General features: G+C 33.9%; 1 protein-coding gene across 3 annotated transcripts in view; it reads left to right on the top strand.

Annotated features, from left to right (window-relative positions):
* Window positions 1–26,846, top strand: part of GLT1D1 (glycosyltransferase 1 domain containing 1) — a 113,271-nt gene that overhangs the window by 26,252 nt on the left and 60,173 nt on the right. For 2 of the 3 annotated variants that reach the window (XM_051972612.1, XM_051972614.1), the window contains exons 4-8: window positions 3,566–3,617; window positions 11,269–11,305; window positions 14,503–14,559; window positions 15,313–15,363; window positions 23,938–24,033. In XM_051972612.1, the coding sequence (XP_051828572.1) occupies window positions 3,566–3,617; window positions 11,269–11,305; window positions 14,503–14,559; window positions 15,313–15,363; window positions 23,938–24,033 (293 nt within the window). The remainder of the gene's footprint in view (window positions 1–3,565; window positions 3,618–11,268; window positions 11,306–14,502; window positions 14,560–15,312; window positions 15,364–23,937; window positions 24,034–26,846) is intronic. The other variant, XM_051972613.1, reaches the window with a different exon arrangement.

The raw sequence follows: 26,846 nt of genomic DNA, 5'->3' as shown, positions 1-26,846 counted from the left end.
TATGCATGGATAATTCTTTGACATTAACCCTTGTAAAACCTTGTGTTCCAGTTTTTCCCCCTCTTCTCCCATCCTCTCCTCTAGATGGCAAGTAGTCCAATATATGTTAAATCCAATATATGCATACATATTTATACAATTATCTTGCACAAGAAAAATTAAATCAAACCAGAAAAAAAAATGAGAAAGAAAATAAAATGCAAGCAAATAACAACAATAAGAGTAAAAATGCTATGTTGTGAACCACACTCAGTTCCCACAGTCCTTTCTCTGGATGTAGATGGCTCTCTCCATCACAAGATCATTGGAACTGGATCTGAATCATGTCATTGGTGAAGAAAGATGGGCCCCATATGTTTAAGGAAAAATCTAAATCAACAAAATTTTTGAGATGCCAGAATTCAACATCATGGAAAATGTATATAGAATTTGTAAGTATCAATAAATGTCACCAAGAGCAGAATTAATATAGTCAAAGATTAATTGACAGGCAATACTATTGAAAATTAAAAAAAAAAAAACAAACAAATTAGGTAGGAATGATCAGGAACCAATTGTAATGACAGATACAGATTTGGTGAAGAACCCTCAGACTTATTAAGAGTATCTGAAATTGCTGAAAGAGGGAAAAAAAAAACTGATAGATACATTTTTCAAAGTTATCAAAAGGCAGCAATGTTCCATGGATAAAAAGAATCCACTGAATCCTATGAATGTTTGTTTACAAACAGGAAAAGCTCAGAATTCAACTAACTCAGACTTATTGGGAGTTTTCAGGACTAAAATCCAGCACTCCCTCTTCCTTTCCCAAAAATGTCTTTCAAATTCTAAGAAAGAAGATACTTATCAAAAACATCAATTAGGAGTCAAGTTTTTTGCTTTACTTTCTTGAGTTTTTCCTTCAGTAACTAGAGATGACAGAAGAAATTGGGCAGTGACTATACTACATACCAAACATAAGTCTTGATTCTAGAGTTAATTTTGCATCAAATCTAAGAATTCATTTTGAATATAAAAATCAAGACTTTTAAAATCATGAAAGGAATAAAAAAATTAAGTATAGTTCAGTTAGCTATAGAAACAACATGAGTCAAGTACTTTAGAACATGAACATTTGTATTTTTCAATTGTAATTGCCTAGATGTTATAGAATATAAATATATAGATGTCATATATTTATGTTATATAGTTTTGTATGGTAACAGAATATATATTTATATATACCTTTTTGGTGTGTGTGTGTGTGTGTGTGTGTGTGTATGTACGTATATATATATATACGTACATACACACACACATACAATACATATATAAAACTATAGCTATAGTTATAATAGTTATGTTATTGTCAGGTAAATCACTGAATGATAAATACCATTGGTTAAAGCTTCTAAATTAGGGAGGGGTCAAGTTTTAAAGATGAAAATTATAGAAAAATGTGATAGTACTATGGAGATACTTAGTTTAGAATGTTTTAAAAGAGTAGAATCCAATGGTCTCTGGGAAGATAAATACCCAGCATGTTATTGAAAGAGAGAATTAGTTGAAAACTACTTCTAGCTCTAGAAAATATGAAATTCTCTGGAAGATAGCAAAGTCAAAATCAAACCAGAAAGTACTGAGAGATAAACAAGGGAATCTTGAAAAGCACAAATAAAAAGGAATGCATATCAATTTTAGATATACTTGAAGCAAATAATTTAGAAGTTAAATTTATAAAGGAAATACTCACAATTTTGCAAAAAAGAAATAGAAAATTAATTTTTAGCACCTCCCTCTCAGAATATAGCTCAGGAAAAAAAAAATTAATGAGAGTATTGAACAAGCTAGATTTGTTTAAACCACTAAGTAGACAGTGGGAAAAAGAGAATGTACATTTTTGTTCAAGTATACAATTATATGTCTTGTTCTTTGCTATAGCTAAGTTCTAGTTAAATTCATAAAGGCAGAAAATTTAAATGCTTTATTTACAGCCAAAGGTGTTATTATCATTGAGAGACCTATTTACCTGTTGAGAGCCTGTGATTTTCTCAGGTGGAGAAACTCCTTCCACCAAGTTATATCCAAATCCACCTGTAACTTTTTGCCTTAGGGAAGTGGGGAGGCAGAGGGGAATTTGCCCTTGTTTATTTACTTTGAGGCAAGTTTTGAACTAAGGCTTTTTGGACTGCCAGAGCACTCTTATCTATTTTGCTGTCCCAATTATTTACAACAGTGACTAAATGAAATCAGATATTCAATCATTAAAACACACAAGCACTCTATAAATACAACTTTAAACCAATTTTGACATTCAAAAAGAAATAAACAATTAGGGATATATCTTCTGCAAATGGCCAGATGAAGTTAATATTATAAAAATGTCGATGCTTTTTAATTGACATATAAAGTCAAAGCAATATTAATAACTTACTTTATAGTATGGCAAGAAAAAATGAAGGGGAGCTTTGGGATAAAAAAGGATTTTGGAAGAAGAAATTATTTAAGCAGATCTGAAAGCAGGCACCTTTGAGACTTTGATCAGAGATTTGACCCCTCTTTCTCATTCATCTCCATTCGACAAGTGTTATTGATTACCTTTTCTCTATGAGATGTTAGGAGATCAAAGACAAAAATAAAAAATAAAATTGGCCTTGCTCCCAGGAGCTTACATGTTGCTTTAAGGTGAGCTCCACTAGAGCAGATTGCTCCCCACCGCCATGTAGGCCTTTGAAGGGTCCAGTTCTTATCCTCACTTTTCCACAAATCTGTCCCAAGATCTATGCAATACAATAGGAACTGTCTACTGAGTTTTTATTTCCTATTTGCCAGGGCCACTTTTTGGGCTGTCAATCTGAGAAGAAGTCATCATATTATTCAAATATGATAATGAAACCTATCTGGTACTGAATAAAAAATAGAAAAGCAGACCAAAGGAGCAGAATGAGCAGGCTGAAATTGAACCAAATGTATATTAATGTTCTTTTAACCTAAGAAGACATGGAAAGTCTTATACAATGTGATAGTGTGAGACAGAATTAGAACACTGTATCCATTATTACCATGTAAAAAAATAATAGCAATGTCAACATGCTAGTATAGAAATAGGAAAGAAAATAGGAGATCTTGTACAAAAAAGGTAATATGTTAAGCAATTAGACATTTCCTTTGCAAATGAAATGGTTTGTGTTTATGGCTGATTTGTGATTATATTTAATTGCATTTATTATTGAGGATATAAGGATTGTATCTAAAACCCCTGAAATATATACTTTTAAATCACTATAACCTATTGAACCTTAATCTGTTGAAGTGGGCCTTATTTTCTCCTTTCCTCCTCAGTCTTATTTTATAGCATTTTCCTGGGTCTGAGATCAGAATTTTACTTGAAGAAAGGCAGGAAAAATAATAGGCATTGCATTCTTTGGTAACTTTTTTTTCTCTCTAGCAAAACTCTTTTTGAAGGGGCTTGATTTTGGTCAGCTTCTTGCTTTTTCTTACATGTTTTATACTAAAAAGCTATTTCATAGTCATTTGGAAAAGTTTTCATAGTAATTGTCACTACAACTTTTGTCCCTTTTCTTAGATTTGCAGTGGCTTTTACGGAATCAATGAAGGAAATGGCACTAACTAAGTGGGTATGTTTTAATGTTTTTATTATATATAGTTTTATATATATATATATAAATATATATATTTATATATATATATAATGTTTTAATTATATATAGTTGTACAAATGGAATCTTGGGCAAAATGGAAATAAAAATATATATTGTAAAGATATCCCATTTGTACATAGAGATGTCACCCCACTACATCTGATTGTAACAACCAATATAGTGAATTTTGTTTTTTATTTATTAATGTTCTTCTTTTATGTAGCTGCTTTGAACCTTTATGGATTTTTTCAGTAGCAAAAATAACTTAACCAACCATTTAAGGCAAATATTAACTTTTTCTCCCCTCCTTTGTGCTTGACTGATTGGAGGGCCATATTAAAATTCCTAGTAAAGTAAAGATCATTGACTTCATATCTGCTGATAGCAGCAGACTTTTGGAGAGTAGATGTCCTTTTCCAAAGTTAGGCCATTTAAACTGATAGAATTCTTTTGAGTTAAAAAAAAACAAAGAAGAAAATAGTGGGGCAGCTAGATGGTATAGTGGATAGAGTACTGGCCCTAGAGTCAGAAGGACCTGAGTTCATATCCAGCCTTAGACACTTAGCACTTCCTAGCTATGTGACCCTGGACAAGTCACTTCACTTCAATTGTCTTGCCAAAAATAACGAGGAAAGAAAGAAAGTAGAATTCAATTGAGGAAGTGATTGCACTGCAAGTTAAATCCCATGTAGATTCTGGGATTCAGTATTTCAGAGTTGGGAAGCTCTCAGAATATATTAGTCCAAAACACACTTTAAAAGTAGTTCCCATTGTTAACATTTCTAACAAATGGATATCCAACCTCTGTTAGAACAGTTGTCTCATGAAGAGGAAATTCCTTCATTAATTCCTAAGGCAGTCGAGGCCACTTTAGGACAGCTCTAATTGTTAGGAAGTTTTTTCCTGATGGTCAGACTTCCATTTACTTTCTGATAATGTCTACCTCTGTCATCCTGGATCTTTGTAGGTGCATTTTGAGTCCAGACAAAATACATCGAATGTCTTTTCCACTGCCCCTTTAATATTTGAAGAATGCTTTCTTATACACTCTGAATCTTTTTCTCCAGCCCAACCAAGCCAGTTCTTTCAGCTGCCTCCCCATATTCTCTTCCCCTCCTGGACACAAACTTGAGGACTTCATTATGCTGGTTATCTTTCTCTAAATTCCCCCCACTTAGGTCGCATGTAGAAAAACTTGTTAGTTTTATTCGATATTTTCATTACATTTTTAGTAGTTGTGAATGCATCATTTTTATAAAACCCATTTTCAGTTTCCACTTTTTCTTAATCATGATCAAGAATGACAATAGTTTTAAAATCAAAGGACAAAACAGATCCCAGAGCTGAGTCTTTCCCATCTGTATTATGGACATAGTCCATATATTTGCATTTCTGCAATACCTCATACATATAGAACTGTTTTTTGATTAAGATGCTGTTTTAGGAGGATTAATTTTGTAGAATTGTTCAGAATGTATTGAAGGAACAAGAGTTTTTTTTTTTTTTTTTTTTTTTTGGCATCAAGACTAAGTTGGGAAGTAACAGCTCTTGTCTCAGCATGAGAGACTTAAGGCCACCATGAGAATTGGTGACTGGGAAGGCACAATTGACAAGATTTGGTTACTCTTTGCACATGAGAAGGTGATAGAAAGACGGAAGAGGCACTAAACATGAGGTTTTTGAAAATGAGTTAACTAAAAAAGCAGTAGTGTAATAGAAATAGAGAAGCTAATAGGAATAACTGAGTTTTTTCTTTTTTCTTTTTTTTTATGGGGAGAGGTGGAAGGATGCTGCTGGTGTGAGAAGTAACATATAGAATTAAAATTTCTCTTTTGTATTTATTAAATTTATGGTGCAAATAGGACACAGGTGGAAAAATCTCAAGTAGACATTTGGTGAGCTCAGGATAGAGGTCTAACTAAGGACAGAGCTCAGAAACTGGAGTCATGTACACAAAGGTGATAGTTGAATCCATGAAGGTGGCTTACTTTTAAACTACTTTAGAATCTGAATAATGCAGCAACAAAAAGTTCATGAAGTCCAACTCCAAAATATAAGGTCTATACTTTTTTTAAAAGATAATTTTTGTAAAGAACCTACTTCTCTTTTTACATTCTTAACAATCACGTGGTATTTGAGTAATCACAATTTGGTTCTTAATTGCACTATTATCTGCTATAATTTTAATTTTGTAATGCTTATATTAGTGAATGGATTTGGTTGCTACATAATGGATCAAGTAATCCCCTAATTATTACAAAACCACAATAAAAATCAGCTAATTCCAATAAATCCCAAACAAAAGAAATTTATGTTTCTTTGGATACACTCCTGATCAGGAGGAAAAGTGTATGTGTTTATATAAATGTGATTCTCTCTCTAGAGATGTTATTTTATATTTAGTCTTAGAGGGGACTATGTGTAGCTTAAATATAGGTCATAATGGCTTATGTATAGGTTTTTATATAACTACATTTAAATATGGACAATTTTTTTTTTCTGGTCCCTTTTCAGTATCTTTTAGATTTGTGTAGACAGCATCTCAATGTAAGACTTTTAATGTATTTAAATTGTGTTTAATGGTAAATTATGAATGCCATGATGCTACATAGTAGACTTATTTTTTGATAAATTCAGTTCATATAATATGATTTTGACAGAGGTAACTACTATATTTCATCATCATTTTTAGCTTGTATAAATTTATATATATTCTTATATATAATTCTTATTAAATATTATATATAAGTATAAATGTATGATTTAAGAAAAAATTGAACTACAAAATTTTAATCCATTAGTATTTCATAAAACTACAATTAAGAGGATAGATGCATTTCTGCTGTAGAGAAGGTGTTCCTTATTATAAATAATATGCTTTATATTTCTGACTTTGTAGTACTGTGACTAATTCTGATAACTGATTCACCTATTTGGGGAAAAATTATTTGGTCTGCTTGAAACCCCTTCCAATACAGGTCACCAAAGAAAGGTTTCTTAGAGCACAAGTCTACAATCTTAGATCTCTTGACATAGGCTTAAAGTTGTTTCGATGTCTATCGGCTTATAAGTTTCATCTGATCTAGTCCAATGGGATGAAGATGATATAAATATTGTCTAATTCGTTATTAATTATTATAGGCTCATTCCCTCTTCTTATATAGTTGCCCCATTTGGATTTTCTGTGTCTGATTTGTACTTTCACCATTAAGCACAAATCATTGGCCCTGGGGATTTGAAGTAATTATTTTTTTGGGGAAAAGGACTTCAAGGCCATTATGTAAAATAGGAATCCAATACAGGAGGAAAACAAATGAATGAATGTTATTTTTTTTTAAACAATTTCTTCTGTTAAAAATCAACTAACATTTAAGCACTACAAAACAATGGAAATCATTTTTCAGTGGTTAGTATTCAGATGCATTCTTTGGGGCCAGAACATTTAATGATTTTTATTTATTTCTTTTTAAAACTAGCCTCATTTCCAGCCTTCTTTGGCGATTTATCTTTCCTTCTGTATCTTAGGTAGAAATTGCTTTTTCTGCAGTACTTATTGTAGGCAATATATATTATGTGCAATTTACTTTCCATTTGTACATAAACTCATCAGAAATTCTTTTGGAAATTGATATGCAGAAAGCAAGAGAGGTTTCATTGGCTGTTACATGAGCAGTTCACACCACAGGTGAGCTTAGAAAGTTAACCCAGTGACTGGTGCTAGCATAACTAAATGTGCTGTTTTAACAACTGATTCCCAGCATGTTGAACCTAATAACTTCTTATTTACTTTCCCTGCCTGTTTTTTTTTTTGTCTGTCATGTGGTTATCTCAAAATTTCAGACAACAGTAAAAACCGCACATACCCAGCCCACCATGTACCAATTCCTTTTTATATACGTTGATTTCATCATTTTTGTCTTCAGAAATGGCAGGTTTTACATCACCGTATCTAATTTCTTTTTAAGCAAAACCTCAAGGATTGATTATATCTTAGGCAGCTTCTGCTTTAATAATTATTTAATAAATTATTATTCTCTTTTCAGAGGACTTTGGTTGGAGGAACTGTGAAAATGTCCTAAGTATTCTTTTTCCATATGAGACCACTGGAAATCTGAAGTTCCAAATTGAGTAATGAATTCCTGAGTTATGTTAACTGGCAAATACGTCCTATTTATCTGGGTCTATAACCTTGGGGATGAACAAAGAATGTTTCAGTTGGGCCCAAAAGGCCAAGCTAGGGATAAGCAAAAGTGGCTTGTGAGACATATTTAGAGTAATTCTCTTACAAATTGGATTTTTTAAAAGCCACAAACTTCCCTGGAATTTTCCTTTGACACTGTGTATGTACCTTCATCTTTCTGCCATTATACAGGAACATGCGTAATGTATCACCATAATACTGCCTTGTTTCTAATGGAGGTTGTAGCTTGTTTTGGAGTTACAACCACCTACCTGTTTGTTTCATTGTGGATTAGAGCAAATCATTATTTAAATCCCATTATTGAATTTACTTCTCATCCTACTACTCTTTCTATATGTTTTTCCCTTTTTTGGAAACATTTTTCTTTGGCTAGTTATCTGGCCTTGAGTGTAGAGTTGAGAGAATGTTTATTTCTCCTCTGCTTGTGGGCAGGTAAAGGGGAAGAAGGAAATGTGTGGTTGGGTCTAGGGAGGGGGAAGAGAGAGATCTTCTCAAGAGATGTGAACTATTTTTGTGAGTTATTTAATTCTATGATGGAGACATATTTGGTAATAAATCAAACTTATTTTCACCATTTATTAAAGGGTTTTGGCTCTTGAAGTCAAAATGTAATCAGAAGCTAAAAAGCTTTTAAAATAAAATCACATTTATTTAAATCCTTTGGGAAAGTTACTAAAATTGCATATATCCTTTTAAAAATGTGAATGTTATATATCATCTCCATTTACAGGTTCTTTTCAAGTTTTTATAGAGATCTTATTACTAAGATCACATTTAAATTCCCTTTCACACTTTGAAAAAAAAACATTTTAAATTATCTTTTAAAAAACTTGGTAAATAAGGGCTTTGATAAAGAGTATTTGGCTCATTAAACAAATAACTTTTTATATCTTGAGTCCAAAGTACACTGCGCTTTCAAGTTATTATTTTTCTAATGTTTGTTTCTGTTATTCAACAGCAGAATATATTATAAAAAAACTGCCTTGAGGTGATAGAATTATATGAGCATATATATGTATGCCAGTATTTTGTGATAAATCATAATGGATAAATAACATAGGTAATTCAAAAAAATCTTTCACTTTTCTGTTCAATTACACATGCACATGTTAAAATAAGTTATTTTCAAAAGGCTTTTAATCTTTTTTAATGTATCAAATTAACCAACAGCTTCTTATTGACTCATAAAGTATAGGTGAAGGTTATTTTAATTTCTTTCAGAGAAAAAGCACTTGAAATATACTCATCTTTATGGTTTTTGCATTAATGAGAGAACATAGCAGCTAAATGAATCTTTTACTAGGACAAAGAGAATTATATCATTTCAAAAAAGTGAGGAGATAATATGAAATGAGCAGAGAAGTAATCTCTAGCTAGGGTATTTTAATATATAATATCTTTCAAAAATCAATATCATCCTTTTGACTTTTTACTAGGTTTTATAAATTTTTTTCCTTCATTATGAAGATTAAAATAACCACAGTCTTCTTTTTCCCCCTTAATAGTATTTCTTGATATACATTATTTTTTTTAAAGTTAAAAACTATGTGTCACTGCACCCTAAATAAACTTGATTCTTTCCCACCCCAATTTTTACCTTATTAGAAAACAGATTTTGGTGAAAGACACTCTGATTTATAAAAGCTCACGTTACAAATACCAAAGACTTTTCAAAAGATTAATTTGTTCCGCTTCTGTGCTGAATTTTTTTTTCTTGTAGGTTGAAGTATGCAATATTTTTCTAAAAGGAGCATTTTAAGTTTGTATGCTAGTGATCACAGTGGACATGAATAGCCTCAATAAGAAACAGTGATGAAACCCTAATCATAGCTCTTGTCTGTCTTTTCCTCCTTTATAAAGGAATTTTTAGGCCTTCTAATTTTCTTTTTAAGTCTGTTTTAGGACTGAAGATTAGCAATGTGAATGAGAATCTCAATTTCTATTACAATACAGAATTTTGTCAGCTCCCTTCACCCAAGTACTTTTTCCTTTTATTTTTCAGGAATATTATAGCTTAATACATATATTTTGAACCATCTAGATTATTGAAGCATTTAACCTTAAAAGTCCTTGTTGCATATATATGACATTTAAGGGAAATTGTGCTTTTGATGTCTTCAGGAATATTTTCCTGGACATAGTTATTTTGGTATGCAATTCTGTGTTCTTCCAAATTTCTGCCAGCCGATTAGTGATCCAGGGAGGCAACTGGTAGAGATGAACTTATGAATGGATGCTAAAATGATGATGAACTTAAGAACATACTGCTATTCCAAGTCCTCTCACCCCAATCCCGTAGGCTGCAGTGCCCCTTAATTAAGTGGCCAAGGGTTATCTTATCTCCCCTATACAGGTGGGCTTCTTATGATTTCTTTTCTCTTTCCATTTTATACATGATATCAATTAAAATTTAATTCTTCTACAGGCAATTTCCTGGAGTGTTGACCCTTTTTTAGGGGCACCAGAGGCAAGGCTCTTGAGATTTATGTTACACCAAGATATTGCTGTAGTTTGATTCCATCAGTCATCTTCTGGACATTTAGTTACATATTTAGCGATACCAGTCACTCAGACATCCAGATTGGCTTTTTCACTGAATTTACGGGACTGTTTTGATATCATATAGATGTAATCTCTGATCATAGTCCTAACATCAACTGAGTCTTCTGCAGTTGAAAATGTGATTTCTCCATATTCTTATCTGTTAATTATCATTTTGGTTTTAGACTTGATCTTATATAGGAATTTATGCTAGCATTTTGAAATAGACATATTAGTCAATCTGAAAAATGAAATTTTTTTCCCCTTTCTAGTAGCTAATTGAGGAATCCCATCATCTTTACCCAAAAGGAATAGTAAATCTGTATATTTGATGAACAATACATGAGCCATTCATGTTAGGTAATTTGATCTCTTTGATTCTTACCATATTGAAAAAGTCTGGGTTTTTTTTTTTTTTCTCCCTTTTGGAGCACTACTTCTAAAGGTAAACCCCATCCTTAGCCAATAAAGCAAGAAGCTCAAACCAAGCTGTCTTTGAAAACTTTTCTCTTCACCTGAATTGTTAAATCGTTGTTCTTTGTTTCTGGCATATCTAAGCTCATTTAACTTTTCTACTAGCCCAGTAAGTGCAAAATCATCACATTGGTTGGTGTCTGCTATAACATGCATTAAATCTAATTTTAGGTCATTCCTTTCACTCTGCTTTTGGCCGTGTGTGTGTGTGTGTGTGTGTGTGTGTGTGTGTGTATGTGTGTGTTGTTTTAATGGGCAAAACTCATTAAAATATAAGGAAAGCTTTTTGCTTTGGCAAATGTCAAAAGTCTGAGTAGTGAATAGATGATTTTGGATAAGTGTTTTATGAATAGGCTGTTAATGTTTACTTTATTATATTTCTGAAATTTCTTTTTCCTTTCTTTTTATAAGTCACATGCGAAGGGTAAAATCTATGTCCAAAATCAAGGTAAGGACTTTTAAATAAAAAGGTATGTTCTTTCTTTGATTTTATCCTACTTGGTAATATCTGCTTTGTTTATTTACCTATTTATTTATTCATTCATTTATGTGTTGATTTGTTCATTTATTCATCTTCATTCTTTTTATTTATTTAATCTAATATTTATCTTCATGCATTCATTTATTTATTTTCTTATTTATATCTGCTTTTGAAGTTTTTTGTTGAGTATAGTTTTAAGAATGAATTGGCCTACTATTCAAGAGGTAGTTCTTCTAGTGACTCCGTCTCTTGATTGTCAAAACCTGTTTTCCTCTTTGTCTCTTTTTCCTACAACAATCAAATTTCATAGGTATTATGAAGCTTATAATTCCCTATGGAATCATAGTTTAAAACTTTATCAACTAGATGCATTTTCATCATTTTTCTCATATTTATCAGTTTTTTTTAACGAGGGACCCGATAATAGAATTACCTGGAAATGTTATTTTAGAACCTCCATTAATAACAAATAGGCTAGAATCAGGAGAGTGATTTATACTATAGAATGCCAAAACTGAGAAAATGAATAATTCTGAAAGCCTTAAGAACTCTGATCAGCACAATGTTCAATCATGATTATAGAGAACCTCAGGGGAGGAATGCTGCCCTCCTCTGACTGAGAAGTGAGACTCAACATGCAGACTTTTTTTGAAAAATCAAAAAAAAAATTGAAATTTTCAATTTTCAATGAAAAATTGAAGATTTTTCATGGGAATTTTTGTTTTATTGTGGTAATTTTTAAATAGGGGACTACTCCTCCCACCAGAGTGAGGAAAAAAATATAAATGTTTAATAATTGAAAAAAATTAAAAATAACAGTTTCATCATATAAGTTTTGGAGAGATCTGTTTGAAAGCTCATTCCAAAGTCATGGTTCAAGGACAATGTTTGTCCAGTTTAATGGATCCAGAATGGGTCTTTTGACTTCGTTAGCTATTTTATGCATACACATTTTTGGTAACAAAAAAAGACCAGATGAAAGGTCAGAGTGGATTAATCTAAATCTCATACTAGAAAAATACTTCAGAACAATCATGGGCATGACTGAAAAAAAGCACTGGACTGTGAGAGAGAGGAATATCTGATTTTTAATAGTGGCTCTAGTTAGGACTAGTGGTCTGATCTAGGGCAAGTCATTTCCCTTCCTCTGAGCCTCAGTTTGCTTTCTTGATGAGGTTGGGGATGATGACTGTTAGGGGTTCTTCCATTTCTAAGACCCTAAATTGCTGGGATTCAGATTGTTCCTCTTTCTCTTCTCACTGGGCAGAAATAACCCCTATAAGTAATTTCAAGCTTTAAGATCTCATAATTGAATGAGATTTCTCCTTTTACCAAATCTATGTTCTGATGCTTTATGTTGGGAGTTGACCCTTAGTTTTTGAAGACTAAGTTTGCTGAGCACAAACTCTGAAAGGTAAACTAAAATGGAAAAGGCCTCAAGTATAGGCCCAGCTGCTGGCTATGCTTCTATCACCTGAAGACCAGATTAGCCTACATTGGCTACAAGGTGACTTTTGTTTTTTTGGTCATATCTATGCTCAAAACTTGACTATGAAACAGGTTTGCTATCTGCATTTCCTTAGAAATGAAATCATCAGTTTTTGAAATATTGAAGAAAATATGGCATTCTCTTCAGAAACTGGGATTTTATGTGATTTTCAAGTGTAAAAAAAAGTTGACATATTTAGGGAATTATTAATTTATGTAATTCAGCTCTGGTTTTGAAATTTGCACTTTTTACTTTTTCTGAGTAATTGTAGCAGCAGTATCTTATAATGGCTTTTTTACAGTTTACCCAGAACATCTAAATCCATTGTTTTGTGATCTTCACAATTCTATAAGGCAGGTGAAAATATTTTAAACTTTATTGACAGAGAAGGAAATCAAGGCACAGAGAGATTATATGACTTGCTCAAAGAGATAAATCTAGGAATGCCAGAAAGAAGACCCCCAGGTTCAGAAAGATCTACCCTTCTTTACCATTTTGCAAATTTCTGACTTGATTGTAAATATTTTGAATTAAAGAAAAAGTGGATTAACTACAACACATGTCACTCTGGGGGATTGGAGATTATTAGAAGACTGCCTTGAATTTGCTTTTACACCATTTCATTAAATTCCCGAGATATGAAAGATACCATAGATGTCAATTATATCTAGCCTATTAACTTTGAGTAGCTTATAACTTCTCAAGTCTTCACGGTCATGAAACTTTTAAAGTTTACTAGAAATAAGTGAACATTTAGAAATTTCATAAGAGGCAAGCAAAACCTCTCTTGTAGTTGGGAGTTTATAATCTAAACTAAGGATTTCCCCTTGTTATCACTTCTACTTAATCCTGCAGTACTTTTTTTTTAAAGTTTAAGTTAAATATAATATATGTATACATGTCCATACAGTTATTTTGCTGTACAAAAAGAATCGGACTTTGAAATAGTGTACAATTAGCCTGTGAAGGAAATAAAAAATGCAGGCAGACAAAAATAGAGGGATTGGGAATTCTATGTAGTGGTTCATAATCATTTCCCAGAGTTCTTTTGCTGGGTGTAGCTGGTTTGATTCATTACTGCTCTCTTGGAACTGATTTGGTTCATCTCATTGTTAAAGATGGCCATGGCCATCAGAATTGATCATCATATAGTATTGTTGTTAAAGTATATAATGACCTCCCGGTCCTGCTCATTTCACTCAGCATCAGTTCACGTAAGTCTCTCCAGGCCTTTCTGAAATCAACCTGCTGGTCATTTCTTACAGAACAATATTCCATAATATTCATATACCACAATTCAGCCATTCTCCAATTGATGGGCATCCATTCAATTTCCAGTTTTTGGCCTCTACAAAGAGGGCTGCCACAAACATTCTGATCCTGCAGTACTTTTACCAATTAGTTCATTTTTCCATGGATCTTGCTTGATATGTTAGAAATTTGGCTTTGTAAGACCCCGTAAGCAGAAATCAATAAGTGGAGTCCAGGGAGCTCACCAGTTTCTCATATATGGTTGCAAGGATTAATGAGAATTCAGTAAAGTATTTAGATAGCATAGCTTCCATATAAGAACTATTCTTGTTATTTTAAATTCAAAGCAAGATAAGTTTAATTATATATTGGTAACTTGATTCAAATGAAATGTCTTTTTTTTCTCTCTCTCACTTGGACTTAGGAGTTTCAACAATACCAAATGTCATCTTTAATTGGAACACATTTCTACAAAGTACAGGTAATGTATTAACTTTTTTTATAGCATTTGTCTCAACATCCCTATGAGTAAATAAATCAGCATTCCTGCACTGTAAGCTACTGGCAGAGGCTGAGATAAGGAAACCTAGTTCTTAGAGATATGAGAGGAACTAAGAAATTGGTGCTTCATGGACAGAGGGCTCTCTCCAGGCATGGAGCACCCAATTAGAACCAGACTGGAAATAATCCTGCTCTCCTTTGATTCCTTTGGATTTCACTTCCTAACCTGAGGGCTGAGGAATCATTTGGAGAATTTCCTTCAGGTCTTTTTTTCCTCTTTCCCCTTTTTTTAGTGACAGCCTCTTTTCTCTCCTGTACTAACTGAGCCTTAACAGTGAAATACAAGGGAAAAGAATCAAGGTGTTTATTAAAAAAAAAAAAAAAAAGTTGTCAATAAATGCTTTTTTTTTAATGGCCAATAATCCTCAATTACATTTTATTTAGGTTATGTGTACTTCACAGTTGTTTTAGAGGTGTGGTAACACAGCCAAGAAGTAAAACTCGACTTTGTATCATTTTTTTTTTTCCTTTGAGGCAATTGGGATTCTTGTAATTTGTTCAGGACCTCCTAGTTAGTAAGTATATTATGCTGGGTTTGAACTTAGTTCTTGTTGATGCTAGGGCTGGTACCCTATTCACTTCACCATCCAGCTGCTCCTTAAACTTGACTTTAAACATGTAATCTGAGTTATAAAACTCCACCTACGTGCTAATGCTCACACTCTACCCCTAGATTTTCCACTCCGGAGATTGCAAATCAGGACTCATACCAGATGGTCAAAAGGTAAAACCTAATGAGGGTAAAAGTTAAATTGTCAATTCTGTTTCTGGGCCTGCAGCCATTATAAATGCATTCATTTCAAATTAAACAGTTTTCACACCTCAGCATCAGAACCCTATATCACATGCTCCATGTGAATGTAATATTATATCAATAAGAAAAATTCTTCATTTATGGGCAGTGCTCATTTCAGATCCCAGTCCCCTTTATTTCCCAACTTGAAACTTCTATTCTCTTGTTTTTAAAATGAAAGGGTTGAGCTGGATTAACCTATGGTTACTTCCAGTTCTAAATCTAGGATTCTCTGATCCTCTGATTAGAAATTATTTCAGAGAACATTCATCAATTACGCAAATTTCAGCAGCTTCTGCTGTCAACATTACAAAGTACCAACAGTACTTAGTTTTTTTGGCATGTCAGTAGATGTGTAGCCTCACATGCCCATTCAGAATTGATCAATGTGATGTGTTTTTAGAATACAATTGCAACACATTTGAAGTTAGCTATTCCCCAGAATAGAATAATTCATCATCAAATCTTATATTTTTACTGTGGATTGTCTCACAAATATCACTGTTCAGTAATTTTAAAAATAGCCAAGATATTTAAAAGGCTCTTTAGAAAATATTTTCTCATGATAATGTTGGATAAAACATGATCTTCAACATCAATTAGAGTAAAATTTCAGATTTATTCAAAACATGTTAGATAAGAGGAACTTATCTGAATTATCATCCTATTTGAGCCTGCCTGGTAATAGTTTGAAAAAAGATTTAAAGTTATTCTGGCTAGTGATTTTTATAACCAAATGACTTTCACATTATCAGTCACTGATCTGTTTTAGACTCTGGTGATGGTGGTCTCCATGTACCCCATCATTCTTGAGCTTATGGAATATTGAGAAGCTTTCTGGCTGTAACATGCATGTACTTTAAGAATGTCACTTCCAGCTAAACACCGGACAAAGTAAATAGTAGATGTGATTAAAAGTCCAAAATTTGTAGTTTCTCTTATGAGAAAGTTGGCCATTTTTAGGGCAAGTACTTACACTCAGAATTCCAGAGAAATATTAACATTCCAGAAGTCAAGGCAGAAGATGAAGGGAAATACCTAGTAGAATAGAATAATACTTAGTATAATTAGAGTGGGTGTTTGACCTTGAGTCATGTTTTTTTATTGTATATTCGTTAAACATCTGTCTCCAATTTTATGATATTCCCAGCTTTTAACTTGACTCATGTTTTCCTTTTTCCTTCCATAGGAAAACTATTTAAAAAATTATTGGCCTATAAAGATATAAAATACATATGCCTCCTGCAAATGACATTGATAACAAATATATTTATTTAAGGATGAAATCACTTTGCTTGTGCTAAATGGATCCTACTTATCAGTGTGGAACACAGTAACTACCATTAAATTAAGAACCAATAAGGCAGGTCAGGTGCCCTAACAAGGAATTCTCATGGGATACTTTTACTAGCTATGCTCATCAAAAGATCTATTTATAGACATTAAACTAATTACATGTTCCCTAGAACATTTCCCTTTGGAGTGCCTATAAATCATGCATGGTGCAACAGCTCTATATTTTCCTAATGGATTTTTTTTTTTTTTTTTTTTTTGGTTTGGTTGTGGTCTTTTTTTTTTTTTTTTTTTTTCATTTCAGACACACCTGATGCAAATAAATTCAGGATGGCTCCTAGCTAGGTGGGGTGATTTAAAGCACCAAGAACTATAATGGATTGTAGTAAAATAGATTACTCTTCTGTTTTTGTTTTGTTTTGTTTTTTCTTGACTTTTCATTTTGGGAGGTCAATTTGTTTAATTGTTATTGTTGTAACCTCCTTAGTAACTTGATATTTAAAAAAAAATGATTTTTCATAGTTTCATGGATTTAGAGCTAGAAAGAACTAGACCTTGGAGGTCTCCGAATAAGCTAATTAAACTGAGACCCAGAAAGGGAATAAGTGACTCGCCCAAGTGTTTGTTGTTCAGTCAGTTTTTAGTTGTATCTGACTCTTAGTGATTCTATTTGGGGTTTTCCTGGCAAAAGCTGTTCCCTCCTTCAGTTCATTTTAGGTGAGGAAACTGAGACAAACAGGTTAAGTGATTTGCCCAGAGTCACACAATTAATCACTGTCTGAGGCTATATTTGAACTCAGGAAAATTAGTCTTCCCGACTTTAGACCCTGCACTTGATCCACTGCACCATCTAGCCCAGGGTGTTTTATTCGTTGTAGCTGTCCAATTGTATTTAGCTCTTCATGACTTCATGGAGAAGTTTTTGAAGTTTTCTTGGCAAAGATACTGGAGTGGTTTTCCATTTCATTCTTTAGCTCATTTTATGTATTAGGAAACTGAGACAAACAGGATTAAGTGACTTGTCCAGGATCATACAGCTAGTGAAAATTTATACTCAGGAAGATGAGTCATTCAGACTCTAGGTCTTGTGTTCTGTCTACTGACCCACCTATACCCACAGTATAAATACAGACCGCAAACAATCCTTTGAACTCAATTTAAAAAAAAAAAAAAAAAAACTAACCTGTAATTAAAGAATCATCACAAAATTATTGCCCATATTCTTCTAAAGAAATTTTATCCTTAAAATTTAAATGGTATTTTTAATGTCACTAGACTGAATATTCATGATCTACAAGTTATGGGGCTTGAAAAGTTTTGACATAACAACCTAGAAAAAAGAAAAATAAAGATGTGATAACAGAGTAAGGAACATATTATCGCTGTCAAGCTGTCTGCTACTTGCGTTGTCCCAAAGATACCCTATAGTGACCCTATAGAAGATGAGTCTACAAATCAAGTTTTGTATAGTTGTTTTGTCATTTCAGTCATGTCCAAATTTTCATGATCTCATTTGGGATTCTCTTGGTAGGGATACTAGAGTGGTTTGTCATTACCTTCTCCAGCTTATTTTACAGATGAGGAAAGTGAGGCAAACAGGATGGAGTGACTTGCCCAGAGTCACACATCTAGTGCATGTCTGAGTTATATTTGAATTCAGGTCTTCCTGACATCAGGCCAGAGCTCTGAGCATTGCAGTATCCCCTAGCCTCCCAAGGTATTCAGATAATAAGTGGAAGAGACAGAAATCAAATCCAGGTTGGCCCATTCCTAATCTACTTTCCACTATTATTTTTCTTTCCTTAAAAATCAGGTTGTTGTTAGGTAGTAAGTGGTTGTTATGAGGACTTGTTACAGTTTCCCAAGGTGACACTATTTAGGATATATTCTCGAGTCCATGCATTTTCTATTTCAAACTCAGTAAAAACGACATGTTTTGCCTGGAGTGCACTAAGTTTCTTGTGTCCTTGTAACAGTATGTCAAGTTCTCCAGAATCAAAAACCCATAGAAAACGCTAGGGATGGCTTCCAGGGGAAAAATCGGTTGCAGTTTATATTTATGAAACTGACTTCTGAGTCATTCCCCATTTACTTGATTTGGGGCCAGTTTGTATGGCCCTGGTCTTAGACTTTGAAAATTGTATACCTGTAGTTTTATCTTTGTAATTTTTTTTTTTTTTTTGGTAATTCAGAGATTAATTTTAGATTCTAGACTTTTTTGGCTGATGACATTCTTTCTTTCTTTTTTTTTTTTTCCCCTAAATCTACATAGGAGAAGGATGATAAAAAAGTGGTTAGAAAACATTGCGACATATAATTGGATCACATAATTGATAAATATTGCATCATTAGATACTGGTATAGCAACTGAAGTGGAAACTTGGCACTAGTCAGGGAGAAACCTTTGAGGTTCAAAGAGGTTTGTGGAGAGTCAATAATAATTACATAAATACTCATGTAGCTAATGTTTTATGGTTACCAATTGCTTTCCCCATACATAAGCTCATAAAACAAATAAATATTATTCATTCATATTTTGAAGAAAAGGAAACTCTACTTAGGCCAAATGACTTGCTTATATCTGTCCCTATATTGGTGGAGCCAGGACTGAGATTCCAGTCTTTTTATTCCAAGTTCAGTGCCAAGAGGCAGTATAGTATATTGAAAACAACAATTGACTAAATATGTTTTTTCTTAATAGTATTTTATTTGTTGAAATACATGCAAAGACAGTTTTCAACATTAACCTTTGGAACATCTTGTGTTCCAAATTTTTCTCCTTCTCCCTAAGACAGCAAACAATCTGATAGCAGTTAAACATGTATAATTCTTCTAAACATATTTCTATATTCATCATATTGTGCAAGAAAAATCAGATCAAAAGGGGAAAAAACATGAGAAAGACAAAAAAAAAAAACAAGGCTAAATATCTTTTGCCTCTTAAAAATACTTGCAACGATGACACTCATCATTTGATGATCACTCAGAAATCAAATGATCTAGAACCCCCACCTACCCAAGTATAAAAGAATGTTTTCAGCTGTCAGATTCTTTGGAGGCTGATAAAATTCTTTAGGATTAACAAACTCTCTTGAAGAGAAAAATAATCATTCTCCAGAAATGGCAGTCTGTGAAAGAAATTTATAGTTGTATAAATGATGAATTGGAAGTTTGAGACATGAAAAAAATACACATAGGAAAAATAATACATCTTATTATAGTCTGAAATGAATTGAAGAAATAAGATCAGATAAGTTATTCAGTCTCTCAGTACAGGCTATTTTATTTACTTTTTAAATAAAAAGAAATGACATGAATGAGTTTTTTTAAAGTTGGATTAGATCTTAGGCTATAATTGTAAACCCAAGAAAGGATTGGTGCCAAAGTCAGGAAAACTTAAATACTTTGGCGTCTCCACTATCTTGATTTTCCTGAAAACGCTGTTAATGCTGCTGATGTATGATGAGAATACTCAGTTTGAATCAAAAAAAAATTTCTGCATGTTAAGTTTAATACAAAAAAATTATCACCATTACAATTTGCATTTCCATTCCTTTAAGTAAAAGATAAAAAATGGCAGATAACCTTTCTTCTAATTTCAGTTCGTATTCAGATGTCCATTTTCATTATCCATTTAATTCTTTCTTCCAATAAAGAACACACCAACTGCCTCACAGCCTGGACTGGGAAACCTGTAAAGTATGGAGTAGCTGGTGGTCCATATTATAACTCTTAACAAATCCCTTTTGTGGGAGGTGGGGGGTGGCGGAGAAGTAGTCCAAGAAGCTTTGCAATTGGTTGGATGGGGTTAAGGAGTAGGACACAGCAGAATGTCACTTAACCAGCCAGCCAGACGTGCCTCAGGATACAGCCATGAGTTTTTAGACCTAATTGGGCCAAGCAGTTAAACCTTCCTTGTCATCAAGAAAGGGAGATTTCTCTTCTCTGTCCTCATGTCTGAGATTAAAGTATCCATGTGCTGCAGAACCTTCTCATATTTCCTTTGATTCATTTCTTTCGGACATTCTTTCCTGTGTACCTCATTTTCTTCATAAAGATGTTGGGGGTAGACTGAGAAAGAAGAAGTGTTCAGTTTTTTTTCTCCTTAGTAACATAGCCAACTCCATTAATTTTAATACATATTATATAATATGAAATATTTATTCATTCTGCCACCACTGTTTCTTGAAATTTTTCTTTGCATAAACACTGATAGGTCTGCACTGCTCCAAATTGACCAAGAAGTGCTTAGATTCTTTTCTGCTTTTTGTATCCTTGGAGATTGTTTTCTATCTTTATTACCTATTAGAGAGATTTTTTTTTTCATTCCCCAAATCCAAATGATACACAATTAACTTTGTTAAACTGAATAAAAATTTTCTTTAGGGTTCTATTTTTCTGTCAATATTGAAGGCACTCATAGTTGGGGGGCCATAGTACTGTTTGTACATTACAGTCATTTTAATATAGAGACAAATTCAGGGTCCCAGTTGAAACATCATTACATAATAGAGCAACTGTGTACTCTGAGAACAGTTTAGTTTTTTTCCTCCCCCCAAAAAGGTGACTTTTGTAAGAAATTCATCTCAGCCTCACATTTGAATAAAAAATAGCAGCAAAGCTGGTTATGAATTAATTTTTTTTTAGCTTTTGTGCTTGTGTAGAGAAGTTTCAATAGCCTTGATTAAATTCCAAAGCAGATGTATTCACCCTGAAGACCAAAAAAGCAAAGAGACCATTTATTTTGTGGATCACGAGCACAGGGAAAATTAAGTTCTGCACAGAGAGAAATGATAAGAGATTGTTCTGGTTTCAGGGCCAAAAAAAAAAAAAATGGTCATTCTAACATATTTTAAAGACCAATTATGGAGCATTGTGATATCCCAATTAAAAAATCTGAAGCTTTAATTTAGTTTATATTAAAAATGTCAACAACATGAGCCTGAAACGGAATTTTTTATGGAAGCATTCAATACATTTTTGCCTTCTTTTTGTGTGATTGTGTATGTAAATACATTTGTGTACTTTTATAGAGGTAAACAAGCAGTACTTTTTTGACTCTACAATCACAGATCTGAAAAGGTCCCCAGAGGTCATCGAGTCTGGGTTCTTCTTTTAAAGATGAGGAAACTGGGGACCAGAGAGACTTGAGTGACCAAGGTCATACAAGTAAATAAAAGACTTTGCTAGAAGGGAAGAGTGATTTTTCTCTACTTATTTCCCCTTCTTAAAACAAGACCCCATTCTGCCTCTCTTGATGTTTGTGCATTTCCTCTTTTTCATTTCTCGCCATTTCTCATTTCCTTAGTTCCGGTTTTTAATTTGGGCAAGTGACAGGGGATAGAGGGTGGTCTGTCCTGGGTAAATTATCAGAGGTAAAAGGAGGAAGGAAGAAAGGTCTGTTGAAATGCGTAGAGGGATGAGAAGGGTGGGGCTTGGGCTGTCTTGGGTAATGCACTTGACTAACTTTTGTGTCCCCTAGAAGGAACAGCTAGAAAATGTCAGTGGAATGAGGAAGAACCCTTAGATTCAGGACCCATTTTATCTAACCTTTCTCTTCCATTCTAGCTAACTCTTTACTCATCATAGTTTCCACCCTGCTCTTCAGCCTGGAGCTCCCAACTTTCCAGGCTTTCCAGAATAGAAAAGAAGAATAACTATTTCCAGTGTCCTTAGTGAGATGGTGGATAAGAAAGGGGGTGAGGTTGGGGAGAGTTCCTTCCCTCATAACAAAAGGATATATCCTTGTATCTTAAATTGGAACACATTTCCTTATAGAAATTTCCTTTGGTTAGGCATGTGCTTTTATGGTGTGTGTGGGTTTCTGAGATCCTGCTTGGGATTCTGACCATTATTTTTAAACATGGTATTATGAAAAAAGGGTGGCAGGGTAGAGTGGAAAAAGAGCTGGGGTTGAAGTCAGGCAAATCTCTGCTACATACTAGCTTTGTGATCCTGAGTAAATCACTTAGTTTTTTGGTTTATTGGACAGTTCTCTAAGGTAGAAGGTACAGACCTGCTTTGATAGAGGAAGTTTCCCCTATCAGTGAAATTCCCTGGGAATTCCCTCTATTAATGAAATCATAGGCCTAGGCCTTGTCCTATGAAAAAATGCATCTGAGGTTAGCAGTGAATTCAAAGCACATTTTTTTATGCCCTGTTCACAAAATATAGAGTGCCTTTTTGTGTGAGAATTGAGGATTAGATGGACAAATCTCTTGCTTTTCTGATTTTTAAAAATGAAACTTCTCTAAGCAATTCAAAATTGAATGTCTTTAAGAAATAATAGGGGGACAGCTAGGTGGTGCAATGGATAGAGCACGAGCCCTGAAGTCAGGAGCACCTGAGTTCAAATCTGGCCTCAGACACTTAACACTTCCTAGCTGTGTGAGCCTGGACAAGTCACTTAACCCCAATTACCTCAGCCAAAAAAAAAAAAAAAAGGTATGAGGAGATTTGGGGAAAATTTATGTGATGCAAAAATAAAATTTATAAATAAACATGTATTTCAAAAAACAAATGAGTAGGGTTTATGTGGGGAGCCAGCTATAAATCCTTTGGAAGACCAAAGAAAGGCAAGATTGCTTGGAGGACTTAGGGGACTTAGCAAGGCCAGTTCTACAGCTGATAACTAAATTTCCTAGGATTATTTACTGGAGATAAGAAGGTCAAAAGGACTGAACATATTTTATTTTGTGAACAGAGCATCTTTTAAAAGAAAAAGAAAACCAGGATAAACCTTGACTAATAGAACAAGGAAAACACCACAGCCTTGGGTGTACTCTCTATGGTTTTATGAAGATTGTATGATGAATAAAACATATTTATGGTAGGGTATAAAAGGGAAGTTGTAAGTTGCAAGATGTAAGTTTGAACTCACCTGGTCCCACATTCATTTCACATACTGCTTAGTCTAGCACTCAGGCCAATTATGATAGGTCAGTTCTTCTCCCCCTCTTCCTCTTCCTTCTTCCCCTGGTCCCCATCTTCTCCAGCATGGGGGAACCAACCTGTGCACCAGACAGAGCAGATTTACAAACTGAGAGAGAAATGGATCCAGGAAAATCCAACCTAGAAGTGAAAGACTGGAGAGGACCAGTGAAAACAATTGAGTCATCTCCCTTCTATAACTATGTGCCTATATTTGGTGGTTTTATGTGTGTGTGTGTGTGGGAGTTGCTCTTTTTAAATTTTCCAAATATTCTGTTGCAGAAATCAATCAAGGAGCAGATAATTTGCACATTTTTCTTTTGATATGTGGACTTAGACGAGTCAAAGATCCTCTTTATTTGGTGGATGCATTCTCAGGTATGTTTCTTATGGAAATATCCCTTCTGTTTGTGGATAAATCTCTTGATATTTCTAAAATCCTCTGGGGATACTTATGTTCTGGGGAATGAATTCTACCTGCTATCTGTAAAAGGGCTAAACTGATTAATTGTGAGGTCCACTGAGGAACTTGCTTTTCATATGTTCTCCCCCTCTATTTCATATTTATCCTTCCCGGTGTCTATCATATCCCTTCATTTTGTCTAACCCATTTCCTAAGTAAATCTACCTTTTGCCAAAGAGAATGGCCATTGTGAATTCTTCACATGATCGAATCCCAACTTTTGATGGGAAACCCTCCATCATAGATCACATCATTAGAACCCTCTAGTCTGCTTTGACTAAAACATGCCTCATGCAGTGCTGAGAGCTTTGGCTTCTGGGGAAATGCTCTGCTCTGAAGGACTTGACTTTTTAGGGTGACACTTTCCCTGGTGATTGGTTCAGTGGTTATGGTTCAGCTTTGATCTAAGAACCAAATGCTTCAAAGTAGAGCTGAAGTGACCCCAGAAGTAACCTAGGTACAGGTCCAACATGCCACAAGATGTGAACCAGTCACAAGTGGAAGGAAGGGTTCTCTTTATTCTCACTGCATATGCAGGGACAGAATTTTCCCTAAAATAATGATAACTAGTATTTCAAGGGGAAGAAGAGATGTTTGGTGACTGGGGCATCTCCTTGGAGCATTTTATATCTACCTTAAGATTTCTGTGAATTTCAGGTTGGAAGAAAATGATAAAATCAACAACAAATCACAGAGATATTTTTACATATGCCCCAAATGCCTTCTTGACTTACAAATATTTGATTTTGACAATAATCTTCCATGGACTATGTAATTTAGTCATCTTAAAATATTCATCATTGAATGACAAAAATACTAATAATTCTTAACTAAATTTCCTATTATTAGGTTTTAAATAAGAACTAATTTTTTGCAGTAGAATTTGAGTGTTACATGTGTCTTGCAAAAGATCACTAACTAAATATTTTAGTGTTTAAAAGCATTAGATAATCTTACCATTTAGTTGGGGAATGGAGATTAAGTTCTAGAGATTCTTTGGGACCAGACAAATATCCAAATATTTGGTTCTGATCCAGAGCTTACAGTGGGTTTAATACTTTTCACAGTACCCACTTTCTTTTCAATTTTCTCCTTATTTTCAAGCTCTTTCAGTCCTCATAATCATATCAGAGAAATTGTCTCAATTAGGGGCTAATTTGTCTTTAATACCACTAATCATTTAACCAGAAAATGTATCTTGAGTCAGCTTAGACCACAGGAATAAGCACTGAGCAAGAGAAGTGACTGCTGGATTAAATCCTTGTCAAGTTACGTAGTAAATATTCTAAGTCACCATCAAGCAAGAAAGCCACCATTCACCAAGTATCTATTCAGTGTCTACTATGTGCCAAGCTCTGTGCTGGGTGCGAGGGATATAGCTTAAAAGTCCCTGTTCCCAAGAAACTTTACTAGGTGGGTACAACCCAAGACGGTGATAACTAGGAAAGGGATCTCTCATTTAGTCAATCACAAAGATTATAAGAGGAATTGCTTGTAGTTATTCCCTTTCTAGTAACAGTTGTAATATTTATTATTCCCAGAGCAAGGGTGTAATGTTTAAAAAGTTGAAAAGACATAATGTCTGGGTAATTTTTAGTCATTTTATTAATAATGTTAGCATGTGGTCAATAAAAGAAGTCAGAGGTGCTCTCAAATGCCAAAGACAATCATGATGAAGGACTCATGGCTCCTAGTGGATTTTCCAGAGAATGGCAATCGACTCTGGTTGGTTAAGAGGTAAAAAGTGAGAATGAATATTACATTAAGCGGCTGGGCAATATTCCAATGAGGATCTTGAAGTACAAGCCACTGAACATCCAAACTTTTGTAAAAAAGACTTTTCAATTTATGTTACCTGTTTGAGAAAAGAGAGAATCCATGTTTTCCCAACCTGTCTGAGTAAACACAATGAACAGGAATGTACCCATTTGCCTAAACTTAGAATTTCTTAACTGTCTTTGATTGGATCTTGGTTTTCTTGGCTGGGTAAGCCTTTGAACAAGATTTTCCATACTGGTTGATTTCTGGATGAGGAAGTAGAAGAGGGGAAAAACCTTGATCCTAATTTAATAGTTATTCATTAAATACCATAGAGAAATATCAGTTCTCCCAAGGGGAGATGGGAGAGGAGGAATAGGAATGAAAGGTAAGTTGGAGACTGGGTAGATCAAGATGCCCTTCTTGGATAGACCTTGCTGATCTGGTGAGTGACCTGAGGGAATGAGCATGATTTAGGTCCAGAAATAGAAGTCCAAGCTCAAGACAGACTTTTACCTTTCAGACTGGACAGTTGTACCCACATCTTGAACCTTTGAGTCTGAAGGACTTCCTCTATAGCTAAAGTTTACTTTGTATTAAATGTTTGACGAAGTCAGGGCTATCATGTGAGTAAAGGGGAAACAGACATTCTTTGTTTTAAACATCCTATTTAAGTATGTGTAAATAGGGGAAAAATGGTAATCATGGTACTAATTTTCCCATTGGTTCAATGTAAAATTGGAGTGAGGTAGAAAGGATAGAAGGCAGTCAATCTGTCTTTAGCATTATTGACTATTTCGTGGGACTATTGGTATTCACTTTCTTCCTTATGACCTATTTTGGATCTGTTTTACAGGCCGCCTCCAGACTCTGAGAATCTCCCATGTAGTGGATTTCTGATAGCTTTCAGAAATGGGCTCACTATGTTCCTTTGAATATTGACAAACCTTTGTAAAATTAGCTGCAAACT

This window comes from Antechinus flavipes, chromosome 1 (genome assembly GCF_016432865.1).
Source record: "Antechinus flavipes isolate AdamAnt ecotype Samford, QLD, Australia chromosome 1, AdamAnt_v2, whole genome shotgun sequence".
Taxonomy (NCBI): Eukaryota; Metazoa; Chordata; class Mammalia; order Dasyuromorphia; family Dasyuridae; genus Antechinus; species Antechinus flavipes.
Note: the sequence above shows the minus strand (reverse complement) of the source record. Positions and strands in the feature narration are given on the sequence as shown.